The sequence below is a fragment of the Camelus bactrianus genome, chromosome 4, assembly GCF_048773025.1.
Source record: "Camelus bactrianus isolate YW-2024 breed Bactrian camel chromosome 4, ASM4877302v1, whole genome shotgun sequence".
NCBI classification, from domain to species: domain Eukaryota; kingdom Metazoa; phylum Chordata; class Mammalia; order Artiodactyla; family Camelidae; genus Camelus; species Camelus bactrianus.
In genome coordinates, this window is record NC_133542.1 from 77446396 (window position 1) to 77470503 (window position 24108).

Sequence of the window (24108 nt, forward strand, 5' to 3'; positions counted from 1 at the left end):
AAAACCCAATAGCTACAATTACAAGGCAAGGGAGGAGCAGCCCCTGCATGGTTGGGTTCTGGTCACAGGGCAACGGGAAGGAGGAGGCGTGTGAAGTAGGCAGCCCCCCGGGATGCAGTGTGGCCTTCTGGGGGCTTTGGTGATATCCAGACTTCCCGCCCTGCTGACGGTGTGGCTCTCTCCTTCCCAGCTCAGCCCAGCCCTGAGCCTACTGGCCTCTTCACTGAGCCCCTGGACTGTTGTCCCTGGTGCTAGGAGTCTTGGTAAATGCAAACGTGGCCACGGGCAGGGACAGACCCTAACCCCCTCGGGTGCCCTGCCCTTCAGGGCTGGGAGCCGGGGTTGGGGTCATTAGAACTGCAGTCAGCCCTCCAGGGCCTGAGCGGGCAGGGGCGGGGCCCGGAGTGGCCTCCGGGGGAGGAAGAGAGGAGGGGACTCAGGGGGCGGGGCCGGGGCGAAGTCGGGGCGGAAGAGAGGCGGGTGGGTGGGGGATCCTTGACCTGGCCGGGGCGGGCCGGGGCGGGCCGGGGCGGGGTTAAGGCGGGGCGCCCTGGGCCCGCCCACGCTGGGCTCGGCACCGCCCTCTGAGTCCCGTGACACTGGTCGGAGCGCTCCGGTCACGAGTGCCAGCGAGGCCGGCGGCGGCAGCGGCGGCGGCGACATGGCTTCAGAGCGGGACATTCGCGCCCGGCTGCAGCGCGCCGGCCAAGAGCACCTCCTGCGCTTCTGCGCCGAACTGGCTCCCGGGCCGCGCGCCGCGCTGCTGGCCCAGTTGGAACCGCTGGAGCCCGAGGCGCTGGGCGAGCACTGCCGGCGCGCGGCTGCCGCCCGCGCGCACCCCTCTGGCCCTCCACCCGAGCTGGCCGCACGCCTACGGCCTCTGCCTCCCGAGCGCATGGGCACCGCGAGCGGGGGCGACCCCCAGTCGCGGCGGCTCTGGGAGGAGGAAGGTAGGCTGGGTGGGGCGGGGCGGGGATCCAGGCGGCGGGCGCTCTTGGCCTGAAGGGGGCCTCGCCCGCAGAGCGGGGCGAGAGGAGAAGTTGTACTTGGTAAAGTTTAGCTTGCCTTCGTGAAAGTGCCAACCCTTTTCATACGTACCAGCTCGCAACTGGGGTATGATACGAGCCTTGAGCGCTGCCAAGCTGGCAGCCGCCCCCTGGCCGCATTCCCTGGGGAGAATGCTTTGTGCATGAGCACATCTGGGTGGCCAGCTGCCCAGCCCACATATTGACAGCAGGGGACCTCTCGGACACTTGCACACGCTCCTTTTCGCGCCCGGCACAGGTGCACTCTAGCTTCTTGGCCTGGATGTGAGGCAGTTATTCCTGGAGGGGAGACTTCCCAGGGCCCCAGCTGTACCCTTCTGGCCAGGCTGACCCAGTGTTTCTTCTGAAGGACCCAGGTTGGCAATGAACCCAGGAGGACGTTGTCAGAACCTCAGCAGGGTCAGGGCAAGGTTAGGTGTGGATGAGGCTGTGGCCCAGATCAGAATGTTACCTGGAAATTTGTCTTCTGTGTCTGTCAGACATCTCATAGTCCCAGGCACAAGCTTGATTTGCTCTGAAATGAAGGGGCGGTTGTGTGGTGGGTTCCAGGCACCCCCTCATGGTACCCCATGCCCCCAGGTTTCCACCAGATCGCCCTGAACAAGGTGGCCGTGCTGCTGCTGGCTGGTGGGCAGGGCACTCGCCTGGGCGTGACCTACCCCAAGGGCATGTATCAGGTGGGGCTGCCCAGCCAGAAGACCCTGTATCAGCTGCAGGCAGAACGGATTCGGAGGGTGGAGCAGCTGGCTGGCGAACGCTGTGGGACCCGCTGCACAGTGCCCTGGTGTGCCCTCTCTGCCTTACCTTGGCCCCAGAGTGACCTGCCCCACGTAGCCCCAGTCCTGCCCCCACGATGACTTGAACCCCAACCCCTGACAGCCCAGTGCCCACCCAGACAGAGGCCTGACCGCTGCCCTAAGACTGGGCCCTGATGCCAGCCCCATCTATCAGGGGGCCAGACCCCCCGAAAGGCAGACTAACCCTGACCCTTGCCTCTGCTTGCAGGTACATCATGACCAGTGAGTTCACGCTTGGGCCCACGGCCGAGTTCTTCAAGGAGCATGACTTCTTCCACCTGGACCCCAACAACGTGGTCATGTTTGAGCAGCGCATGCTGCCTGCTGTGACCTTCGATGGCAGGGCCATCTTGGAGCGGAAAGACAAGGTTGCCATGGCCCCAGGTACGCCCCATCCCTGAGGCAGGGAGGGTACGCCTGGAATGTGAAGCTAGCTAGGGGTCAGGAGACCCCGGATGGAGGCCAGAATATGCTGCCCCGAGGATGTGTGGTCCTGAGCGAGTGGCTTCCCCTCTCTGGGCCTTGATGCCAGTCTGTCACATGGAACAACCACAGGGCCACTTCGATAGTGACAGAGAGCTGCCTCAAGCACAAGGTCCAGCCCCGAGGGGCCTCCCCTGCCTCTCGCTTGCCCTCAACTAGCTGGCTGAGGCCTGGCTGGAAGCCTCGCAAGGCCCATCCCTTTCTCCCTCCGCAGATGGCAACGGGGGCCTGTACTGCGCGCTGGCGGACCACCAGATTTTAGAGGACATGGAGCGGCGAGGAGTGGAGTTTGTGCACGTGTACTGTGTGGATAACATCCTGGTGCGGCTGGCCGACCCGGTCTTCATCGGCTTCTGTGTCCTGCGCGGCGCAGACTGTGGCGCCAAGGTGAGTCTGCACGCCTCCCCGCCTTGCTCCGCCCCCTTCCCCATGCGTCTCACTTCAGCCCCGCCCCTTGCCCCCGCCCTCCTCCCAGCCCACCTTGCGCCGCCCCAGTCAGCCATCCCAGCCCATCCCATGGGCCGCAGGTGGTGGAAAAAGCGTACCCCGAGGAGCCGGTGGGCGTGGTGTGCCAGGTGGACGGCGTCCCCCAGGTGGTGGAGTACAGCGAGATCAGCCCTGAGACCGCGCGGCTTCGTGCGCCGGGTGGGGGCCTGCTCTACAACGCAGGCAATATCTGCAACCACTTCTTCACCCGAGACTTCCTCCAGAGGGTCACCAGGTGTGCGCGGCAGGGAGCTGTGGGTGCTGGCCAGCCAGGCCACAGGGATTGGGGCAGACCTGATCTGGGTGGGGCTGTGGATTGAGGTGGAGAAAGGGGCTTGAGTTTCAGCAAGCAGGAGGCACCAGAGTTGGCCTGGCCCTCCTCCGGTGGAGTGGCTGTTGCCCACCCCATGGCTTTGCGGTTGCCTCTGCACTTGGGCAGGGATGTGGCGGATGGTGCCTGGCTCTCATGTGAGGTTGCAGGAGACTGTCTTACCCTCCCAGCGACGTGGCTTGGCCCCCACTGCTCTGTGCTGGGTGTGTCCACTTGCCCGCCTGCCCCAGCTCCAGGGGGCTCCAGAGTGTCCTGTCTGAACTGCGTCTTTCCTCCCTTGTCCTCTTGTCCCCAGGGAGTTCGAGCCCTTGCTGAAGCCACACGTGGCTGTGAAAAAGGTCCCCTACGTGGACGAGGAGGGGAATCCAGTAAAGCCGCTCAAGCCAAATGGAATAAAGATGGAGAAGTTCGTGTTTGATGTGCTGCCGTTTGCCAGGTTAGCGAAGTCCTTTGCTTTTTCCTTTTTCCCTTCTTGTCCCAGTGGTGGCTTCTGAGACCCAGCCTGGCAGGGAAGTGGAGGCTGACGGCTTCACAGTAGGGGGCTGGGGGGTGCAGGTGGGTCTCAGGGAGAGAAGGCCAGAGGAAAGGCACTGGGGGTGTGAGCATAGGGACCTTCTGGGGCAGCCAGAGCCCTTTAGGTTGTGCATTTTGGGAGACACCTGTGTCCCCTGCTGAACCCACCATCTGCTCCTGGCCTGGGGCTCAAAGCTGTTTCCAGGTGGGGTTGCTGGGGGCTCCCAGGATATTTGGTCCTCCCTGTGGGGTCCCGGGTTCTGGCTGGTGGGAAGGGGAGCGAAGGGAGGACTTCAGGTAGCTCTGGGGGGCTCAGGAACAAAGACTCATGCAGTGCCTGTGGGGCCCTCCCTGGCCTGCTGCCCACAAAACAGCCCCCCACTTCGTCACTGTAACCTGGTCTGGCCCTCAGTTGCCCAGGACCAGGGCCTGTGGGCCAGGACATTGAGTCCTCAGCTATTTTCCCCACCAGGAACTTTGTGGCCTTTCAAGTGCTGCGGGAGGAGGAGTTCTCCCCACTGAAGAATGCAGATTCGGCCGACAGGGACAACCCCTCCACGGCCCGGCGAGCCCTGCTTGCTCAGCACTACCGGTGGGCCCTGCAGGCGGGAGCCCGTTTCCTGGGTCCACATGGAGCCCAGCTCCCAGAGCAGCCAAGGTGAGCGGGACAAGGGAGTCAGGGTGTTACAGCCCCGGTGCCCTGCTGGCTCTGCCGCTGTCTAAGCTGGGGTGGGGGCTTCTGCCCAGCACCGCACCAAGTGCCGGGGCCGTGTGCCCAGCCTGGCCGTGGTGCCTGCCCCTGCGGCCTTTTGGCCCAGCCCTCTGAAGTCTGCTCAGGGCCCTGGGGTAAGTGGGGACCGCACCCTCCCCTGCTTATTCAGAAGTTTTTTGAAGCCGAGACCCAGCCCCGACAAACAGAAAGCAGTGGGCAGATCTCCTTTCAGGGCTGGGAAAGAAAAGGCCCTTAGGTGTCCACCTCCCCAGTTGTCCACGGCCACCACCTAACCTGGCTGCACAGGCTCTGGGATGCCTGCGGGGGGTGGAGGGGTGTTTTCCAGCCCAAATCAGGGCCTATTTCTCAGGTGAGACAGTGCCCAGGGCTCTGGTGTCCAGAGAAAAAGGAGATTGCCGAGACAGGGCAGAGTGTGTGGTGGACAGCCTGCTGGGCCAGGCAGGGGCTGGGCCGGCTCCTGTGGTGGGTGGTGCTGGGGCGGGTGGTGCCGGGGTGCGCATCCCAGCACAGATGCTGACAGGCAGGCTCCCGCAGCCTGCCCAGCAGCGGAGAACCTGCAGCCGTCTGTGAGATCTCGCCCTTGGTGTCGTACTCTGGAGAGGTGAGAGCCACCCGGCCTGTCTGGGTCTTCTGGGGTGGGGCTTGCGTGATCAGAGGAGGGCCAGGGCGAGGAGGGTGCCGGGGGGGAAGACACAGCTCTGCGCTGGTTGACCGGTGGGGTAAGTAGTCCCTCAGCTTGCGGAGGACTTTCCAGGATGTGGGGCGTGGTGAGGTGTCCAGAGGCCTGGGAGGGTTGGGAGAACAAGCAGGCCGGTCTGCGGCTGGGGCGGCCAGCTGGGCTTCCGTGGGAGCCCCACTGGGCGGGCAGCGCCACGTCTTCCCTTCTCTGGTAAGTCCTGGCCGGAGCTTGTGGGAGGGCTTATGCTGGCCTGAGGTCTCGGGGAGGCATCCAACTCCTGTTCCTGGGAGCCTCTCTGGCCCTGTCCCTCACTGGCTCCAGACTGAATTGGAACCCCACCCCCCACCCCGGGGCCAAAAGAGGTGGACACTTGGATGTCATGACTTGCTTGTTTCCAGGGTCTGGAGGTGTATCTGCAAGGCCGGGAGTTCAGGTCCCCGTTCATCCTGGACGAGAACCAGGCCAGGGCACTGCAGCCCTGACTCGCTCCTGGCCCTGCCAGCCCCGGGTCCCCACGGGTGAGGACGCAGCCCCAGCCAGGGCTCTGGGTGGGAAAGCAGGCTGCCAGGCGTTTCCGGCCTGCGGAACGTGGAGCACAGAGGGAAGCGTGCTGGTCTCCTCCACGACACTGGGGACTCTCCCATCACTGGGTCCCCTGGACACAAGCGACTCTGCCCTGCTGTGGGCTAGCACGGGCTCTCCAGCTTCCCTCCTGGCCATGGGGTCTGAGGGACTCAGGACCTCGGACAGTGGGGCTCAAAGGAGGCTAGGGTGAGCTCTGGGGGAGGAGTGCCTGGACAGAATGGTGGTGGCTCCTCGGCCCCACACCCAGACCCCGTGGTGAGGAGCACTAGCCACCCCGAGCTCTTCTGCAGACAGAGGAGGGGGACGACGTCTTTCCCTCCAGGGTGCCGTGTTTGAAGGGGCTGTCCCTCCCTCCCTGGCAGCTGAACTTGGGGGTCGTGGCCCAGCCCTGTCCCCGCCCAGCTGAGGCCGGCAGCAGCAGGCGTCCGATCATCCCAGTGAAGGGCCAGCTGCACCATGGGAGTTTGCTCCCCAGGAGCTGGGCCTGCGCACTGGAGACTGAGTTCTCTCGATTTCTGCTATCCAAGGCCTCAGCCCCTTGGTCTCTCTTCTGCAGCCGGTTTAGGCTGCTGGGTTGGTGCTCCCCCAGGAACCAGTGGGACCAATACTGGTGGCCTCCTGTTGGGGCTGATTAACAGGAGTTGAACCAGGAGGGCAGTGCCACCCTTTGCCCAGCATGCCTGTCGCTCTGACAGATTTTGGTGCTCATGCCCCCCCCCCCGTGTTGGGGGTTGGGAAGGGGAAACAGCCTCCACATTCGGGGCCGGGGCGCCCTTGCTGCAGCGCTGCAGCCCGGCTGAGGCCGGGAGACACCAGCTGACCCTGGACCCTCGCCCCTCCCTGGCTTTGCTGCTCTGGAGAGCAACACAGTGGCACCTACCTCTTCCTCCTGATGTGATGAGTGTCACAAAACATGTTGCTGCTTGGCAGAGGCTGCCTGCCCGCTCCCCGCTCCACCTCAGCGCACGGCCCACGTGGAGCCATGGCTTCCCCAGGGAAGGGTGTTATCCAGGGGTGGGTTCAGATGCAACGGTCCCTCCAGTAGCCTGGAGCGGACGGTGGCTGCGTCCACACATCCCATCCTGGGCGTGACGGTGGGGTCAGGGCCCTGCCCAAAGCCCAGGGGACGACACTGCCCCACCCAGGCCCTGCTGGGCTTCTCAGACTCAGAATTGAGCCCCGTGCCTTAGTGCCCTCCCGGCTGCTCCACAGGCGAGCAGAGGGCCTGGGCAGAGGAGGGTCCCTTGGGCAGAGGCCGTGGTGCTGGGTACCGCCCCAGTCCCAGTGGGACACCCGGGCAAGCTCTTTTCTACACAGGTAGAGATAGTTGGGTAAGCTATTGAAACAGCTTGCTTTTGGAAAAACTTTATTTTCAAGTCAGTAAACTTTTTATTATATCTTTACATAGAGTCTCAAACAGCACAGCGAGGTCCAGGGCACCCTTCCCCGAGTTCCCATAATGTTTGCAACCTATGTGGTTGGAGGATGCCGCAAGGCAGGAGACATTGGTAGAGCTGAGCCATTTGTCGCAGGTGTGGCTCCCTGTGCCCACTCTGCATTCAAGAGGCAGCAAGGTCAGTTGGTGCCATCACCACAAAGACCTCCCTCCTGCCTCCCTCGTAACCACACCCCACACCACCTCTCACCCAGACAACTGCTAATAAAATAACTGAGTTTTGAGAGACTGCCAAACTTGGTTTTCCAGTGTGGGGGGCTCCCAGTAAACCCCAGGTACAGTGATTGATCCCTGGCCTGGCAAGTGCAGTTTCTGACCAGCACACGTGGTGGGAACAGTGCAGGGTGTTCACAGGTCTGCCTCCATCCAGGGCTGCAGCCTGCTGGGGGCCCTTTGGGGACGAGAGCCCACACACTGAGCTGAAGCTGCTCTGGGCTGCCCCTTGCCCCGTAGTCCCGTCCAGCTCTGCCCAGGCTCTCAGGGGAGCCTGAGACAACCTAGTGAGTCAGGCACCCTGGGGGCCGGCCCAGAACCTGCCCCTTGAGCCAGGGCTCCAGGGATGGGCTCCTGCGCCCCCAGCTTTGAGAGCCCGTGACTCATACTCCTGCACTGTGTCCTCCAGATGCCACCATGTCCCTGACAAGGGGTTGTGCAGGGAGGGGTGCCTGAGGGTCTTGTTGGAACTGCCAGCAGAGCTGTGAGTGGGGTAAGACCTACAGAGACCTCAGGGACGGCCCTGAGAAAGGAAGGGGCAGGAGGGAAGGAAGGCCTTTCTGGAGCAGGTTCAGACAAGCCAAGGAGCTGAGCGGGAGGCGCAGGCACCGAGGAGCTCCCGTAACACCCAGGAATGTCATGGACAGGACTGCAGGAAGCAGTGGGCTCACCCACTGGGGAGCATCAGGGGGCGTCCCGGAGCCTGCTATCCTCAGGACGCCCCAAAGGGGGAGCCCACACAACCGCTCCCTCACTCCCTCCACGGCAGCAGCACCTGTGCCCCGCCGCCTCCAGCGGACTTTCCCGCAGGCCAGACGTCCCCCGTTTCTCCATAACGTTCCTGTTCTTTGCTCCCTGGACCTGCCTATGCTTTGCACGTCCTGAGTTCCAGTTCCTGTTACTCCCAAATAAACTTTCTGCTGGCAGAATAAGTGGCTATCTCATTCAGGCTGACGCCACGTGGTGTCCGGAAGTGGGGTCTGAAGGAGCCCCCGCCTCTGTTCCCCGAGCCCTTCCCGCTCATCTGGCAGGCCTGCCCTGGGTTCGAGCCCTCGCTCTGGCTGAGCGCTCCAGCTTTGGGGGCATGGTTTCCTTTTTGCTGCGTGTGCAGAGGCCTCATCCCTGTGCTGAGTGCGTGTCTGATCTCCGTGGTGGAAGTGCGCTGGAATTTGGGTAAAAACTCCTTAGGAACTGGGTTTCTAGGATTTTTTTTTTTCTCGAGAAAACCTCTGAGAAGTGGGGTCCCAGTTGCCCACATGCTCTAAGGGTGGCCCCAGGGGCACCAGCTGGTTTCATGCTGAAAAACTGGTCCCTTAACCGAAAATAATTCAGAACACCAGTGGCCACCACAGGGAACTCTGGGCCTCCCCAAGCTTGTTTCTTTCAGAACCGAATCAGAAAGCTGCGGCCCTGAGCCTACACAGACTGAAGGGGGTGCTCACTTTTCTCTCTGATGGAACTGCTGGGGGTGGGGCCCAGGGCCTCCCGCACGCTCAGCACGCGCTCTGCCGCCGTGCTGCTACCCTCCCCACCCGCGATGCTTATTTTTCGGTACCTGAGGCGTCTAAAGTGGCCTCTTTGCGAAATACCGCTCCTAAACTGATGCCAATAAACAAAGGACGAAGTGGCTTCTGAGCCCACCTCCCCTCCTCCTGTGGCCCGAGCACCACCTTCCCTGCCCCTCTGCCCACGCTCGCCCCCTCTGTGCCCCCCACGCCCTCCTTCTAACCCCCTTGCTGACCTCCCCCTTTTCTCCAAACCTCTCTTCGCTTCCCCCTCCCCTGAGCTTAGTAAGACCCGCCCATCTGGGGGTCCAAACGCTAAATTCTTAGTTTTTACGTTCCCTAAGTTAAATTAAGTTGAGTTGCAAGCCACAGTCCAAGACTTCCCAAAGGTAACTCAGGACACCCACAGGTTTGCTGAAGAATTTAACATTATTCCATCTTACCAACCTGGCTTCTCAGATTTGTATCAGTCCTCATCACTGTCGGTGAAGGTTGGGCCCAACATTGCATGACTTGCCAGATGGGGAAATCCTGGAAGGGATTTGGAAAAACAGCCCCTGACTGTTGACAGGAGGCCCGAGGACGTGCCGGAGATCTTTACCGAACAATTTCAAACGTCTTTCCTAAGCCTGCTGTCGGGGACGCACACTGTCGGGATTGCAGGGGAAGACTGACACGCCTGACCACGGCTGTCAGAGCCAACTTCAGGTTGTCTTGAAAGAGAACTCCAGGTTTCCTTGGGAGGCTGAACCCACTCAGGTAGACTTCAGCTCTCTCTGTTCACTGACAGACAGAATGGGGATCTGTCCCTTCTGGTTAAAAGGGCCAGGACGGAATGGGAATATTCCAGATTTAGTTAGTTTAGCCGGGCAACTCACCTGTACCCTAGAGAATTCAGCCAAAAGACCTCTGAAACCCTCAACTCCCAACAGCAGCAAATGGAAGCCCCCAAACAGAAACAAAACTCTCCTGGTTTCTGCTACTATTGCCAAAGAAGCCAGAACACTGCAGAACAGACCGTCACAGGCCTGAGAGCTTCAGGGGCCTCAGTCTCTCCCCAGCCTTCCCAGCGCTGTCCAAACCCTCTCTCACAGGGCTCGTCCCATCCCTCCCTCAGCAGCTCAGAGAGACCCCTCTCCGGACGGGGAATGAGTCTCTCTCTTACTGACACCAAGGACCACACTTTCAGTGCTCAGCTCCCTGCAAAAAAGCAGCCCCTGCCTCGGAGGACAAATACGGTCCAAATAGTAGGGTCTCCGTGAACCCTAACAGGGCCCTGTCCCAGAACCTGTTCCCTCTGGTATAGGCCCTTTGAGAGATATCCACCCTTTCCTCCTTAGCTCCTCTGCCCCATTCAAGATGTCTTAGAAAATAGCGTGCTGGAATTTTTCATACCAAAGAGGGAAGTAATTCTAGAATTTGACGGTAACAATCAGAATGGCCAGCCAGCTGAACTAAGTGACCCTCTGCCATCTCTGCTCTGCTCTGTCTCCGACGGCCCTGGCGCTCACTGACCATCTGTTCCTACTGAACCGGCTACCATGCTCCTCAGGGGCAAAATCCACAGTGATTCTCCCATCAAGATTCAAGTAGGTCCCTCATAACCTCTCCCCGGAACTAATCCCCTAAAAGTAAAGAAGCCCTTTAAGATATAAAGCCCATAGGAGGATTACAAGGCCCAGGGCCTCAGTACCCCTGGCACCAGTCCCTGCAATACTCCTATTCAACCTGTGAGAAAGCCTAGTGGCCTCAGATGGAGGTTTTTCCAGGATCTCCAAGCAACAGTCAGCACTGCTACCCCCTGACACCCCGTTCTTAACACCCACATTCTACAAGCAACCCTTCCTACTGAAAGCAAAAACGTCCCCATAACTGATCTGTGCAGTGCGCACTTTAGGACTCCAGCTGAGGCTGCCGCCCAGGATCTTCTGGCCTTCACCTGGGAAAGATGACAGTGCATCTGGACAGGAATGCCCCAGGTTTTGCAGAAAATCCCTCCTACTTCCCACAAACCTTGAGCTCTGATTAGGATGATGATAAGTTTTCGCAGGCTCAAATTTGTTACAACGTACAGTTGACCTTTGGGCAGCACGGGTTTGAAGTGTGCAGGTCCACGTAGAGGCGGTTTCCTTTTTCAGTAAATACTACAGTACTGCTGCTTGAATCCACAGATTTGGGACTGCAGATGCACAGAGGTGATTGTAAACTTATACGTGGATTTCGACTGTGTGTTGGGGGGCGCCCTGAACCCCCACATCATTCAAGGGCCAACTGTATAGATGATTTGCTTCCCAGCTCCCCCTCTCAAACCTCTTCCTAAGAAAGCAGCACCCACCTGTAAGGGCTTTTGGCCTTGAAGGGACGTAAAGGCGCCAAGGGCCGCAATTAGGCAACGTTGGGATTGCTATTTAGGGCACAGGATCTTGAAACAAGGACGATGTTTGCATCCAGGTGGGTTTCAAGACATCTGAACTTCCCCAAACCGAAAACTAAGCCCCAGTTACGAGACTTTTTTAGGGCTAGCTGGCTACTATCGAAATAACTCACTTCCTTTTTTTCAGGTACAAACGAATTTTCCTCCCCGTTGTTTCTACTCACTTGCCTGTAGTTTTTCCATTGCGTGCTTATCCCAAATTGTAATTCTCTGCTATAACTGAAGGGGCCCATTTTTCTGGTAAAATAACTGGCTCTTTTACTGTTAAAGCCAACACCTCCAATGAACTTTCCTACAAAGCAGCGCCTCCCAAATTCCCTTTTTTCTCTGTAGAGTAACATTCCTCTCCTGGGTCGCTGGACTTCCTATTGTTTGCTATAGTTTTCAAGTCTTTACTCGCCTCCTCATTTTGCTAAACTGGCTACTTTATTTTTCAGGCCGATAGGTCCAGTGGATGAAAACGCCCAGAGCCGCCCTGCCCTCCGCTGCAGCTGGACTGGTCCTCCCGCTGAGCCGCCCCACTGCCCCCGTCTCCCTAGAGCACTGCCGGGAACCCTCCTCGAATCCACCTGGTGGGGCGCGGGGTCGAGCCCGGGATCCGTGTGCGCAGGAACTCCCTGCTAACGCTGCGGGGAGGTGGGACACCTGCCTGCGGTCTCCGCAACCCCGAGAAGGCACGGCCGATCCTCCTCGCCCAGAGGCACTCAAGGGAGCCGGGCCGTGGGCGCAAGTGGGCGCAACGACTGGGACCGAGTAAGACGGGAACCAGCGTAACCCCTCCCACCGTGCAGCCAAGGAAGCACTGCTGACGGACGTGCGCAGGCGCGGGCAGCGAGCGACGGCGGCAGTGACGTCACCGCGCACTGACGGAGGCGCGCGTACGCACGCGCGGCCGTGGAGCCGCACGCAGGGGCGGGGACGACGGGCGCAGGCGCGAAAGGACTACGAAGGCGCGGCGAAGGCGCATTGGCGGCGCGGCGCGCAGGGCAGGGAGCTGACGGAGCTGCGATGGCCGGTCGCGGGAGTCGGACTGGTGGACCTGCGGGACACGCTCAGAGCGCGGAGTCCTGACGCCGCAGGCGGGCGGGGAGCCGCGGGCCTCCGCCGCTACCATGTATCCGCCGCCGCCGCCTCCGGCGCCGCAGCGGGACTTCATCTCAGTGACGCTGATTCCGAGCCGAGGCTACGACGGCAGCAAAGGCTGGCGACGCCGCTCGTGCTGGCGGGTGAGCGTGGGCCCCGCGCGTCCGGGAGGGAAGCCGGCCAGAGCCGCAGGGGCCGGGATGCGCAGGCGGGCGGAGCTTGGGGGCCTCGGGGTGCGAAGGCGCGGGACGCGAGTCCCGCTGTCCCGGGTCTCGGGCTGCGGGACGGAGGCCCAGCACATCTCGGCAGAGGCAAGGCCCGCCCGGCCTGAGCCGGGACACGAGAGTTGCCCGTCTTTAATGCCCATGCGTGGGGCGGAAGCGCTTCCGACGTGTGTTTTCGTTCGCATCGCGCCACCAGTGCCGTGTGTCAGCTGCAGTGTGGTCCCTGCTGAGACGGAGCTTCCCCCAGTTCAAAACCAACAGGGCTCCTCACTGGACCTTCTGAATTCCTCCTCGTCCTCACGGAGTTTGTCACAGTTGAGGTTTCCCGTTGTGTTACTGTCGGTAAACAGCGTCGTTCTCTGCCCGTCTCTCAGAAATGGAAGCAGCTGTCCAGGTTTCAGCGGAACGCCATCCTCTTCCTGCTGGCCTTTCTGATGCTCTGTGGCCTCCTGACCTACGTCAGCACGTCTGACCAGTGGCCAGGTACCCGCGGCACCCTCCTGACAGGACAGCTGAGGGGGCTGGGGGTGACTAGGCAGTAGCGCAGCGACCTCGCAGCTGCAGGAGGGGGACCTCACAGACTGGCAGGAAATGGAAATGGAGAGACAGGCCGAGAGCGTCCCCAGCACCTGGCTGCAACGTGGGGGTCACTTTGAGGCCGGCTGGCTGTTTCCCAGGCGTCTGGTTAAGCGCTGGCACCTGCTCCTCCGTCTCACGGTGAGATGCAGGTCCTGAGGGTTCCGGGAACGTCCTCACGCGTGCTGCCGGGCGCTGGGGACGGAGCGGGCAGGGTGCCGGCACACACGCGGAGGACCCCTCCCGAGCTCCTCTGAACTTGCTCTGGAGGAGGAAAACTAAAGGCCCTGTGGGTGCTCGAGCAGACTGCCCGCTTGCCACCATCCATACGTGCTGAGACCGAAACTGCGAGGGGAGTGTTGTGTGCTGTGGGGTGGGCGTCGGGACCGCCAGGCGCTTTGGGAAAGGTTGGATTCCCTTTGGCCATTCTTGGCTTCCTTTGGCGCCTCTTCTGAGGTCCCCCACGTCCTTGTGCAGGGAGTAACACGTGTGTGGACGTTGTCCTCGGCGTGCTCTGAACCTCCTGCAGGCCTCGTGGCGGATTTGAGATAAAACAGGTTCTCTTGTTCAGCCGAGAACAGGTCGGCGGAAGGGCAGAGGATGAGACCAGCAAACCCACCGGTCCTGCCAGCCCCTCAGAAAGCAGACGCTCACCCAGAAACCTTCCCGGGGCTCTCACCGCAGGTACTTTGAATGCACTGTGTGTGGAGTTGTAAGCGGGTCCGTTCCGGAAGCACTTCAGAGCAGTACGTGCTGTTTCAGGCAGACTGGGGAGAACTCTTTTTCTCCCGTCTGTTGCAGGCTTTAACCTCACCCTCCTTGCTCAGGGCTGGTCGGACAAGTGGTAGCAGGGAAAGGAGGAGGGATGTTCTTTGCTCGTCTTACTTGCACACCTGCCGGGCCGGACCCCGGCAGGGTGTGAACAAAACCCATCCCTTCTCTCTGGGAGGTCCTGGCCCGGGCTGTGCCCGGACGGAGGTGTGGGGGCCCCGAGGGTCAGAGTTGCGTCCTGGGATACAGGTTTGGGAGTGCTCAGGTGCAGGGGTGCGTGGCGTCCACAAAGGCTGGAGGAAAGGGCCAGGCCTAGCTCTGCGGCAGCTCCACGCGTGCAGTGCAGGGTGTGGAGACTAGAGGGCACCAAGGTCAGCCAGAGAGCCAGGGAAGGACCCCTCCAAAGGCAGGTGGCTCGGGGGCTGGCCTTGGAGAACTGGGAGCTGTGCACCTGGGGAGCCTCCCCTGCTGGCTGGGTGCCGGGGCCGCCAGGAGGGGATCCGGGCCAGGTGCTGGCTCACACCCTGCAGGGCTGCCCTGGGGAGAGCCAGGAGGCCGCTCTCCCGTGTCTGGCGTGAGGGCCTGTGGAAAAGGCCAGATTTCTCCCCTCGAGAGCCCACATGCATTCTGTCCCTCCTGCGGCCGCGCTGTCGCACGCTGACCTTCACGGTCGTGTGAAAGCACAAGGTGGCGCGTTTCCCCAACTGAAAGACACACGTCCACACCTCGATGTCCATGAGCCGGGCGCTGGTGTCCAGGAGGGGCGTGGACGTGACGGGGTGAGTGTGTGCCTCTTCCCTGGCCCAAGTCCCCTTGGGCACGCTGGGCTTCTGGAGGCCACCTTCTTAGACCTTCTGTCGCCCGGACCCCAGCACTCGTCCAGGCCTACTTTGGCCGCAGTGCTTTGTCTCGGCCAGGCCCCCTTCTCTTGGCCCAGGGGCCCCAGCTCCTGGGGTTTGAATCTTTGCAAGGAAGATGTCTTCACAGACCCTCTCCCGAGGCTGCCACAGATCCCGAAGAGCAAGGGTTTTCCGCTCACAAGCAGGCGATCCTCTCTCCCCGGAGCAGTGGCCGAGCACACCCACTGGTGGGGACTGGCTGCGCCAGGATGGGGGCTGCTCCCCGCACGGCGCTTTGCCGCTGCCCGGCCACCCCGCCACAGCACTCCGAGGACCAAGCTGGGGAGCCCCAGACGCAGGCCAGCGACAGCATTCTCTGCGTCTCCGCCCATGGGGACACGGTGGTTCTACCCCTTCTTGGCCACCCTTAGGGTCTGACGCCTGTAAACGTCCAGGCCAGGGCTGGCCCGCTGTCCCGGGCTGTCCTCGCCCGTCGGCAAAGCTTCCGTCCGGGTACCCAGAGCTCCCCGCAAATCTGCACATCGCAGGAGAAGTGAAAAGACCTTCCCCTGGGACAGCACAGCCGCACAGCCGGCCCACGGCACTCCGCGCGGCGGGGTCTGGCCGCAGAGAGCGCCCCCGGGGGAAAAGGACAGCAGCTCCTCGGCAGGTGCGCCCTTTCAGGAGTGACTCTTGTTTTTGTCCAGAAGCTTCCAAGGCATTTCCGACGGGGACCACCCAACCTGCAGATCAGAGCCCCCGACAGAACTTTCAAGGACAGGGGGCAGGATGAGGCCGAGAGGAGGGCAGAGGCGGTGGACGAAAAGGGGCAGAGAACCATCAGGTACGCGGGCAGACGGGTCTGAACGTGAGCAACCAGGAGGCTGGCCTCTTTGCTGTTTGCTTTTCTGAAAAACAGGGAGAACCCGCGTGACGTCTGCCGTGTGTTCTCCTTTGAGGCAGACAGTCTGCGCCCGGTGAGGCAGGGCCCCGCCTCCTCGCGGTTCTGCCGCGTGGAGGGCACGTGGGAGCCTGAGTTGGGCAGCGACCGCGGGGCATTTGCCCCCTTGAGCTGCTCTGAATGCTTTTCCTTCTCTCCTCCTAGCTGGAGGGGAGCAGTGATGGAGCCAGAGCAGGGCAGCGAGCTCCCTTCTAGGAAGGCAGAGGGCCCCCCCAGGCCTTCCCCGCAGGCCCTCGGGATTCAGAACCCGCCAGGTAAGGTCCCGCCTGCGCCCTCCCGGGCCTCACCTGGGCATCTGGACAGAGGTGGGGTGTGGACACGCAGAGGCGCCGCGGGGCGGGCGGTGCAGCGCCTGCTGTGCCTCCGGGCGCTGCTCAGCCTGGGACACCCGGGGGGCCCGGCGTCGGGGGCCAGGCACGCACTAGAGCGCTAGTGAGGACACGTGGGTCCTGGACGGTCTGTCATCCCGCGTCCAGCCCTGCAGCCATGGGAGGGATGCTCTCAGGTGTTCTCGTCCGGGTCACCGGCACCTGTCACGTTGGACGTCCTCACAGCCACTTCGCGCAGCACAGCTGCCTTGCTTCCAGGGCTTCGGTTACCTTTGCTCCCTGAGTGTCCCGGTGCCCCGGAGGGTCACCCCTGCCAGGCCCCTGGTGCAGGTGGACGGCCGGGCTTGGCGGCCAGGTCTGGCACTGAGCGTCCTGGCCTTCACTGCGGTCCCCTGCTTCCTGTGGCCTGGACAGTGTCCCCCCATCTGCGTCGCTCGCTGTGGGACCAGAGCAGCTGGTCTCAGTGCTGACTGGTCCTCACAGCCGGCTTACCCCCCAGCATCCCCCAAGGAGCGCCAGAAGGCCGTGATCGACGCCTTCCGCCACGCGTGGGCCGGGTACCGCAAGTTCGCCTGGGGCCACGACGAGCTGAGGCCCGTGTCCAGGTCCTTCAGTGAGTGGTTCGGCCTCGGCCTCACGCTGATCGACGCCCTGGACACCATGTGGATCTTGGGTCTGAAGAAAGGTATCTCTCATGTCTACCGTGCAGCCAGGTCCCCGTGGGTGACCCTCGGGCCATGGGCCAGCCTTGCCCAGGAGATCTAAGTGGCGCTCTTCCCTTCTGGACCGCACATCCCCCCTTCCTGGGTGCCAGGAGTGGACGTGCTGGCCATGGGCAATTCCTTTGTCCCCTTACGTCCAGGCGTCCAGGGCTGGCTCAGGACAGGTGTCCCTTCTGGCCCCTGGAGGGCCGAATGTGGGCCCTGGATGTTTCTGTTGCATCGGAGGGGCCTTGTGGTTCGGGGGGTGACCCGTGACCCGACGCAGCCACTGGCGCCCCAAGTCTTCCCCGACACCGCTATTATGCCACAGGGATTGGGTTACATGAAGATAATGTGTTTCTAGCTGTTTCTCTAGTGGCATCTTAAAGCTGTTCTAAGGTTTCCGACCTGGGCTGAAGACTGCCTGCCACGTGGTGACTCCTGTGGTCCCGTGTAGCTTGGCCTTAGAGTGACGAGCATGTGCCCCCACGTGCAGGGGCTTCCCAGCTGTGTGCTGCCTCCCTTCTGTCTGCAGAACTAAGGCCTCGGGGCCTCTGCACTAGGAGTGATGTTGCGACCCTGCAGGGAAAGGCAGACACGGGAATGCATGTAGAGCCAGAGGCCGTGGACAGGGGGGCGCTGGGACTATGATTGCCTTCCTGTGCCTCTTCTGTTTCATGTGTTAGAATTTGAAGAAGCCAGGAAGTGGGTGTCCAAGAAGTTAGAGTTTCAGAAAAACGTGGACGTCAACCTGTTTGAGAGCACAATCCGGATCCTGGGGGGGCTCCTGAGCGCCTTCCACCTGTCAGGGGACGTCCTCTTCCTGCAGAAGGCTGTGAGTGTCCCAGCACCAGGTCGGCTGTCTCCCTGGGGAGTGCGAATCTCGAGTGTTCTGCAGTCATTCCTTCCCTCAAGGGTTGGGGGCTATTTCAGCTCCATCTCCTCCAGTGCGTGGAGCCAGTCTCTGTGCTCGGGCCTGAGCTGGAGCAGCCCTGCCTGTCCCCTGCTGCCTGCAGGCAGCCTCCCTCAGAGCAGTTTTGCTGCCATTGAGTGCTGGGGCCGGGTGAAGCCAGCAAACTCAACGTCCCTCTGCTCAGTTGGATGGAGCGGGTGATGGGTCAGTGTGGTAGTGTGGAGACGGGGCCACCGTGTGTAGGAATTGCTGACTCAGCGCTGTGTTGTGCGTCAGGAGGATTTTGGAAATCGGCTAATGCCTGCGTTCCAGACACCGTCCAAGATCCCGTACTCCGATGTAAACATTGGCACTGGCGCTGCGCATCCTCCCCGGTGGACCTCTGACAGCACGGTGGCCGAGGTGACAAGCATTCAGCTGGAGTTTCGAGAGCTCTCTCGTCTCACGGGAGTTAAGAAGTTTCAGGTATGGAGGGAGCGCTGAGTCTCTCGCTGGAGCAGGTTTTGTGCGGGAGGCGCCGTGGCTCATGGAAGCCCGTGCAGGCTCGCAGGGACGTGGATTCTGGCCCCTAAGACCACTGTTGTTTGGTTGTTGGCCACCCCCTGCTGCGTTTGTTTTTTCTGGAGAGTCCCGTTTTCTCGTTGCTACCAGGTGCGTAGGCCTGAGGGCGCTGACTGGGGGTGAGTCCTCTGCCCGGCCCTGTGTTTGTACTGTCCTGTTTGTGTCCTTAGGGCCCTGACAGCGCTGGGGGCTTGTCACACAGTGCTCTGCGTGGCCCTGTGTCCACCTGCAGCCTGTGCGGGGGCCGCCTCTGTCGTGGCTGCCCTCTCTGGGCTGTGTGTCCGGACACCAGTTGTTTGTAGCCGCTTCTGTGCGGATGGCAGCTGGAGCAGACCCTGGGTACACGTCCGTGCTGGGAGGGTGGCCGGGATCAGCTCCTCCGATGGGGCGCCCTGCTGTTGACAGGCTGCGCTTGTGGAAGAGGCATGGCGGGTCCACCTATGTTGTTTGTAATGTGTCAAGTGTGTTGAGCGGTTTGTGTTTGTCCCACGTTGGAAGGGCCTCTTCTCTTGAGGGTGAACCTTCAGCAAGTGTGTGTCCTCTAAATTTGACCTGTGTTCCATCAGCTTTTTTTTTTTTTTTTTTTGGGGGGGGAAACTGAGACACAGTTTAGACAGCAGGAAGTCGTGACTTTCCTTTGCAGGTCGCAGTGCACTCATACTTCGCGGCCAACACCATCATCTCCGGCCAGGCCAGGCCAGGCCCCAGGGGGAGCCCGGACTCTGTGACTGTCCCCCTGGGCCCTTCCTCAGCCCCTGCCCGCCACACTCGGCTCCTCCCTGTAGACGTTGCCCCTCTGAACAGCAAACGTTAAGCCCGACCCCGGCCCGCCTGTCTGGTCCGTCAGTCGGCGTGCTTTCACGGGTGTGGTGCCTCTCGGGCCCTTCCCTCCGTGACGCCAGGCAGGGCCTCTTCAGTCTTTTCCTGTTACTGAGCTCGTGACTTCCTTGCCACTTGGGTCAGTGAGAACAGTTTCCTGTCCGCAGTTCCCTCCCTGCACGGAGCTTCTGTTTTTCTCCAGCCAGCCAGCACTGTTTTTTCTGTCGTTAAGGTAAACCTCGTGAGGGGTGTGTGATGGTGTCTCCTTTTGGATTTAACCCTTATCACGAGCAGCGGTGCCTCTTCGGTTTACTTGGCGGCCTCTGTGTGTTTTTGTGTAGAACGGCGTTCTCAGGTCCCTTTCCCGTGGTCGGACTGAGCTTGCCATCTTCTCTTGCGCTGTGGGTGTGCTAACACTTGTCAGGAGATGCCCGCCCCGCACCCGCATGCTGCCGGGCTTTGGCTGTTGCTGGGGATCAAAAAGGCATCAGGCAGCCCCCACCCCGCTCCCCAGAGAATTGTCTGAATTGGTGTGGGTGTGTGTGTCGGGTGGAGACCAGGAATCACCCCTGCAGGGTCCTGAGGACTGTGATAAAATGTGCACAGAGCTGTGGCAGCACAGACACACGGTGCTGCCCAGGCTAGACAGGTGACCTCAGAGGAGCCCGGGCTGCTTAGGTGTTGAAGGGTGAATAGGAGTTCACCAGGTGGATGAGGGCTCCGAGGCGGTCAGTGTCTTCGGCAGCAACCCAGGGGCCAGAGCAGGTGTGCCTGCCCACCCCGTGGGAAGCAGGAGCCTGTGGCCGTCCTGGGCAGGTGGTCCCGCCGAGCCTGGCTGTGGTCTTCAGACCCCGGCCCCTGCGGCGGGGCCGAGACCTGTTGAGAGGACACACTCAGCCCCGTCGCCTCGGAGGGCGCAGACCTGCCTGCCCTGCGGGGTGCATCCTTCTTCAGAGGCCCCGCCTGGGTGTCCATGGAGGAGGGATCAGCCACCAGGGGCAGAGCGCACGCAGCCCCCTGCGACTGCCCGGTCCTCAGCCGCACCTCCCCTTGTCTGCCCAGGAGGCCGCGGAGGAGGTGACGAGGCACATCCACTCCCTTTCGGGGAAGAAGGACGGGCTGGTGCCCATGTTCATCAATACGCACAGCGGCCTCTTCACCCACCTGGGCGTGTTCACCTTGGGCGCCAGGGCCGACAGCTACTACGAGTACCTGCTGAAGCAGTGGATCCAGGGCGGGAAGAAGGAGCCGCAGTGAGGCCTGCTTTCTGCCTCGGGCGGGTCCCCAGGTCCCAGGTCCCCCGCTCCCGGGCCCCTCCCTGGCCCGGCCTGTCTGCAGGGGGTGGGCGTGGCCGGCCCCCGCGGTCCAGGCTCAGCAGGCCCGCGGCTCTGCCCGGCGGTGCCCGGAGCAAGGCAGCCAGGCACCTGTGGGCCTCGTCACGCGCATTTTCACTCTCACGTGAAATTCAGGCTTCCCCGGACAGCCGTGGAGCAGCTGTCCCACAGTGTGCAGAGGGCAGATACAGCCTCCTTCGGGAGCTGGACTCGCCTCAGGCTCAAGCCCGGGGGTGATGCGCCCCGGAATCGGGGGTGGGGGCCGCATTCCCCAGAGCTGGGTGGGCTCGTCGGGTCCCAGGGGCCGTGCACCCACCTGGCGTGCGCACACACGACCTGCTGGTCCCCACAGGCTGCTGGAGGACTACCTCGAAGCTGTGGAGGGAATCAAGAGGCACCTGCTGCGCAGGTCCGAGCCAATGAAGCTCACCTTCGTGGGGGAGCTCACCCACGGCCGCTTCAGCGCCAAGATGGTGAGCAGGAGGGCGGTCCAGGGGGTCCAGTGTGGGGGGCTTCGGGCCACTTCCTCTGTCCTTGACGTATCAAGGCTCCAAGAGTCTGGATGTTAGAGGGAACCACGCACTTCTGACTGCGGAGTGTGAGCTGTCACAGGGGGACGTGGGCTACCCGGCCTGGGCTGTCCTGTGACGTCCTGGGAGCTGAGGTCTGTGGGGTGCCAGGCCGCCTTCCCCAGAGCCCTCTTCTCCCAGCAGGGCCCTCCCTCTCCCCCAGGGGGTCCAGCTCCCCCACCTCCTGCAGCCTGTGCTCCATCGGCGTTTGGGGCAGGGAGCGGGGGGAGACCCGGGAGGCGGGGGTCCTTCTGGCTGCTTCTCCCCTGCCCACTGTTTGCCCCAGGTGCTCTGCCACCATGTATGTCACACGCACCCAGGCCTGCTGCCTCATGGGGACGTGGGTGGCCTGAGATGGCGCTGGACCCAGTGTGGAGTCCATGTGGCTGCAGGCTCCCCGGTGGTGAGGAGACCCTCTGATTTCAGGACCACCTGGTGTGCTTCCTGCCAGGGACGCTGGCTCTGGGCGCCCACCACGGCCTGCCCGCCGACCACATGGAGCTGGCCCGGGCACTCATGGACACCTGCTATCAGATGAACCGTCAGATGGAGACGGGGTTGAGCCCCGAGATCGTGCACTTCAACCTGTCCCCGCAGCCGGCCCGGAAGGACGTGCTGGTGAAGGTGGGCCAGGCCGGGGCGCGCTCGGGCCGTGGCGCGGCGTGGCGTGGCGTGGCCGGGGCTCACCCAAAGCGCGTGCTCCTCCCCAGGCGGCCGACAGACACAACCTGCTGCGGCCCGAGACGGTGGAGAGCTTGTTCTACCTGTACCGCTTCACGGGCGACCGCAAGTACCAGGACTGGGGCTGGGACATCCTGCAGAGCTTCAACACCTACACGAGGGTGAGCCCCTGGCCACCTGCCTGGGGCTAGGGGGGCCGGCCAGGCTCGCTGTGGCCTCCAGGGGACCACACCCTGGCCAGGAGGGCCCGGCTGCCCGGCACGTCCCTCGAGGCCCAGGGTGCACACGACCCAGGGGCAGGGGGCCAGCATGTGTGGCGAGGGTCCCTGCAGGGGCCTGAGGTGCACGGAGCGTGTCCCTCCTGGGTCCTCTGAGTGGCCTGCACAGCACGTTTGCACCTGGGGTGACCTCTGGGCTGCTGCTCCCCAGGACGGCTGCCATGACCATGGCGCCACCCGCACTGTGCTCAGGCCCGGCCGACCGTCTCACAGGTGGGGCCACGGCTCAGAGGTCACTTGACCCTTGCCCTGTGGCATGTGAGGCCGTGCAGTCTACTCCCATCACGTGACCTCAAGGCCTTTGCAAGACCTCCAAGGCCCTTTCCATCTGGTCACTTGAGGGCTGCTGGCATCCCCCAGGGGCGTCCAGAGGAACGCTGGCTGACCACCAGGGCGGCAAGTTCTCCTATGCGCCCTGGTGATCTCCCCATTCCAGTCCCTGCCCTGGGGGACTGTGTGTGCTGCGGTGGGAAGGGGCCTTCAGAGGGTGCCTCTGGCTGGCCGCCCTCGAGAGGGCCGAGCCCGCAGTCCTGATGCTGAGGCCTGGGCTCTCGTGCAGATCCCCTCGGGCGGCTACTCCTCCATCAGCAATGTGCAGGACCCCAGCAATCCCCAGCCCAGGGACAAGATGGAGAGCTTCTTTCTGGGGGAGACGCTCAAGTACCTGTACCTGCTCTTCTCTGACGACCCAAACCTGCTCAGCCTGGACACCTACGTGTTCAACACCGAGGCTCACCCCCTGCCCATCTGGGCCCCCGCCTAGGGCGGGACGACTCCCGAGTGGGCGCTGCCCACGGGCCCACACTTCCTGTCATCAGGACCCTGACCCTGACCTTGGCTGTGCCATGTCCGCCCAGCTGGCTGGACGTGCTCCAGGCCGGATTGACGGCAGCGGCCTCGTGGGCGACAGGGCCGGGACGTGTTGGGGCCCCGTAGGTGCTCGGGGTGGCCGCTGGGCCCGGCTCCTCGCCTGGTTCTCATCAGGACACCGTCAGGAACAGACAGGAGTAAATGAGCGCTGTGATTCGGGGAGGCCCTGCCCACCCGGGAGCCTTCTTCCTTCTCCTGAGAGAATCGAATTCTGACTGCATTCCTGAGGCCCGTCTGTCCTCCTCCCGGCCGTGCAAGGGCTTTGTGGGTGTCCTGGGGCCTCTGTCACCCGGGGCTACTCTGGCTCCCTGGAGCCCAGGATGTGATCAGAGGCCGGAGCCGAGGGGACAGCCGGGTGCAGCTCAGCCTGGGGTCTCAGAGCCTGTGGACACGCCCTGACCTGAGGGTCTGGGGGCATCTGTGACCTGGGGATATGGGCTCCTGGCTGGCTGTGGTGTTTACACGTTGGACTCAGGGATCCTCCCACTGCCCTGCTCGGGCTGGAAGGGGCTGGGCAGGCAAGTCACCTGCTCCCAGGCCAGCCCAATAGATGGACTTTCAGTCGGGATAAAAGTACATTTGTTCCATCTGGTGTCTGCTGTCTTCAAACAAGTCTTGGCTCCCTGAAAGTGCACTGTGGAAGTGATGGGCAGTAGTTGGGTCAGGCTCACTTTGGTCCACAGGTCAGCTCTGCATCTGCCAGCAGTGGCGGGACTTTGGACGTGTCGGCTGTACGGGGCAGGTGATGGCCGTGATGGCCACTGTGGTGCCCAGAGCAAGGACTTGGGCAAGATGCTTCAGGCCCCTGCTTGCGGCTTCCCTGCCAGGCGTGGGAGTCTCAGAGTTGTCATTCCTAGAGCCTCTGGCCCCTCAGGATCATGTACCCGGGGCGGTCCCAGTGTCACCAGGCCCAGGCCTGCCACTTGGCTTGGGGTGCCCTGGGGCTCCCAGCCTCCCCTCACTCACAGGCCCCACGTGCTATGTGCATGGAAAGTGTGTGTGGCTTGTCTCTCCAGTGGTCTCCAGTCCCGGCCCTTGTGGCTGCTTGCTGCTCACTGCAGAGCCCCCCAGGCTGGGGGGGTGCCCTGTAGTCCCGGTCACCCCCTACCCCTGCCAGGCCAGGAGCCAGTCAGCACCTGTGTGGGACTCCTGACCGTGACGGTTCCCGTCCTATTGCAGGGTGCAGCCTGAGGCTGCTGAGAAGCCGACTCTCCAGCCCACGCCCAGGCTTGGCCCCAGGCAGGCAGCCTGGGAGGCAGCCAGTCTCCCCAGAGGGGCCCTGCCTTGTTAGCCGCCTGCCACAGGAAAGGCCATGTCCCCATTGCCCAAGACAGCCAG

General features: G+C 62.4%; 2 protein-coding genes across 4 annotated transcripts; both read left to right on the top strand.

The window, feature by feature from the left end:
* Positions 1–586: 586 nt before the first annotated feature.
* Positions 587–7333, top strand: UAP1L1 (UDP-N-acetylglucosamine pyrophosphorylase 1 like 1). Its single transcript, XM_074362724.1, has 9 exons — positions 587–950; positions 1626–1830; positions 2052–2227; positions 2541–2713; positions 2854–3047; positions 3439–3579; positions 4129–4314; positions 4924–4990; positions 5467–7333. Exons 1-9 carry the CDS (start codon positions 662–664, stop codon positions 5548–5550), a joined length of 1515 nt encoding a protein of 504 aa, XP_074218825.1. The 5' UTR covers positions 587–661; the 3' UTR covers positions 5551–7333.
* Positions 7334–11660: 4327 nt separating this feature from the next.
* MAN1B1 (mannosidase alpha class 1B member 1) lies at positions 11661–23357 on the top strand. Of its 3 annotated transcripts, none has more exons than XM_074362722.1 (13): positions 11661–12487; positions 12943–13051; positions 13716–13828; positions 15462–15598; positions 15860–15969; positions 16544–16729; positions 17432–17580; positions 17971–18123; positions 20101–20291; positions 20725–20845; positions 21368–21565; positions 21652–21783; positions 22460–23357. In XM_074362722.1, exons 1-13 carry the CDS (start codon positions 12374–12376, stop codon positions 22661–22663), a joined length of 1917 nt encoding a protein of 638 aa, XP_074218823.1. In that variant the 5' UTR covers positions 11661–12373; the 3' UTR covers positions 22664–23357. The 3 variants fall into 3 exon arrangements, with proteins under 3 accessions (XP_074218823.1, XP_074218822.1, XP_074218821.1); XM_074362721.1 differs by having other exon boundaries at positions 11663–12487; positions 15465–15598; positions 17935–18123; XM_074362720.1 differs by having other exon boundaries at positions 11670–12487; positions 17935–18123.
* Positions 23358–24108: the final 751 nt, after the last annotated feature.

Bases quoted from the DNA above. Each gene is read 5' to 3' on its own strand.
- UAP1L1 (XM_074362724.1), top strand. From the start codon at position 662: ATGGCTTCAGAGCGGGACATTCGCGCCCGGCTGCAGCGCGCCGGCCAA. The intron at 1,831-2,051 runs GTGTGCCCTCTC...CTCTGCTTGCAG, and splicing joins ACCCGCTGCACAGTGCCCTG to GTACATCATGACCAGTGAGT. The intron at 4,991-5,466 runs GTGAGAGCCACC...GCTTGTTTCCAG, and splicing joins TGGTGTCGTACTCTGGAGAG to GGTCTGGAGGTGTATCTGCA.
- MAN1B1 (XM_074362720.1), top strand. From the start codon at position 12,374: ATGTATCCGCCGCCGCCGCCTCCGGCGCCGCAGCGGGACTTCATCTCA. The intron at 20,846-21,367 runs GTGAGCAGGAGG...CTCTGATTTCAG, and splicing joins GCCGCTTCAGCGCCAAGATG to GACCACCTGGTGTGCTTCCT. The intron at 21,566-21,651 runs GTGGGCCAGGCC...GCTCCTCCCCAG, and splicing joins GGAAGGACGTGCTGGTGAAG to GCGGCCGACAGACACAACCT.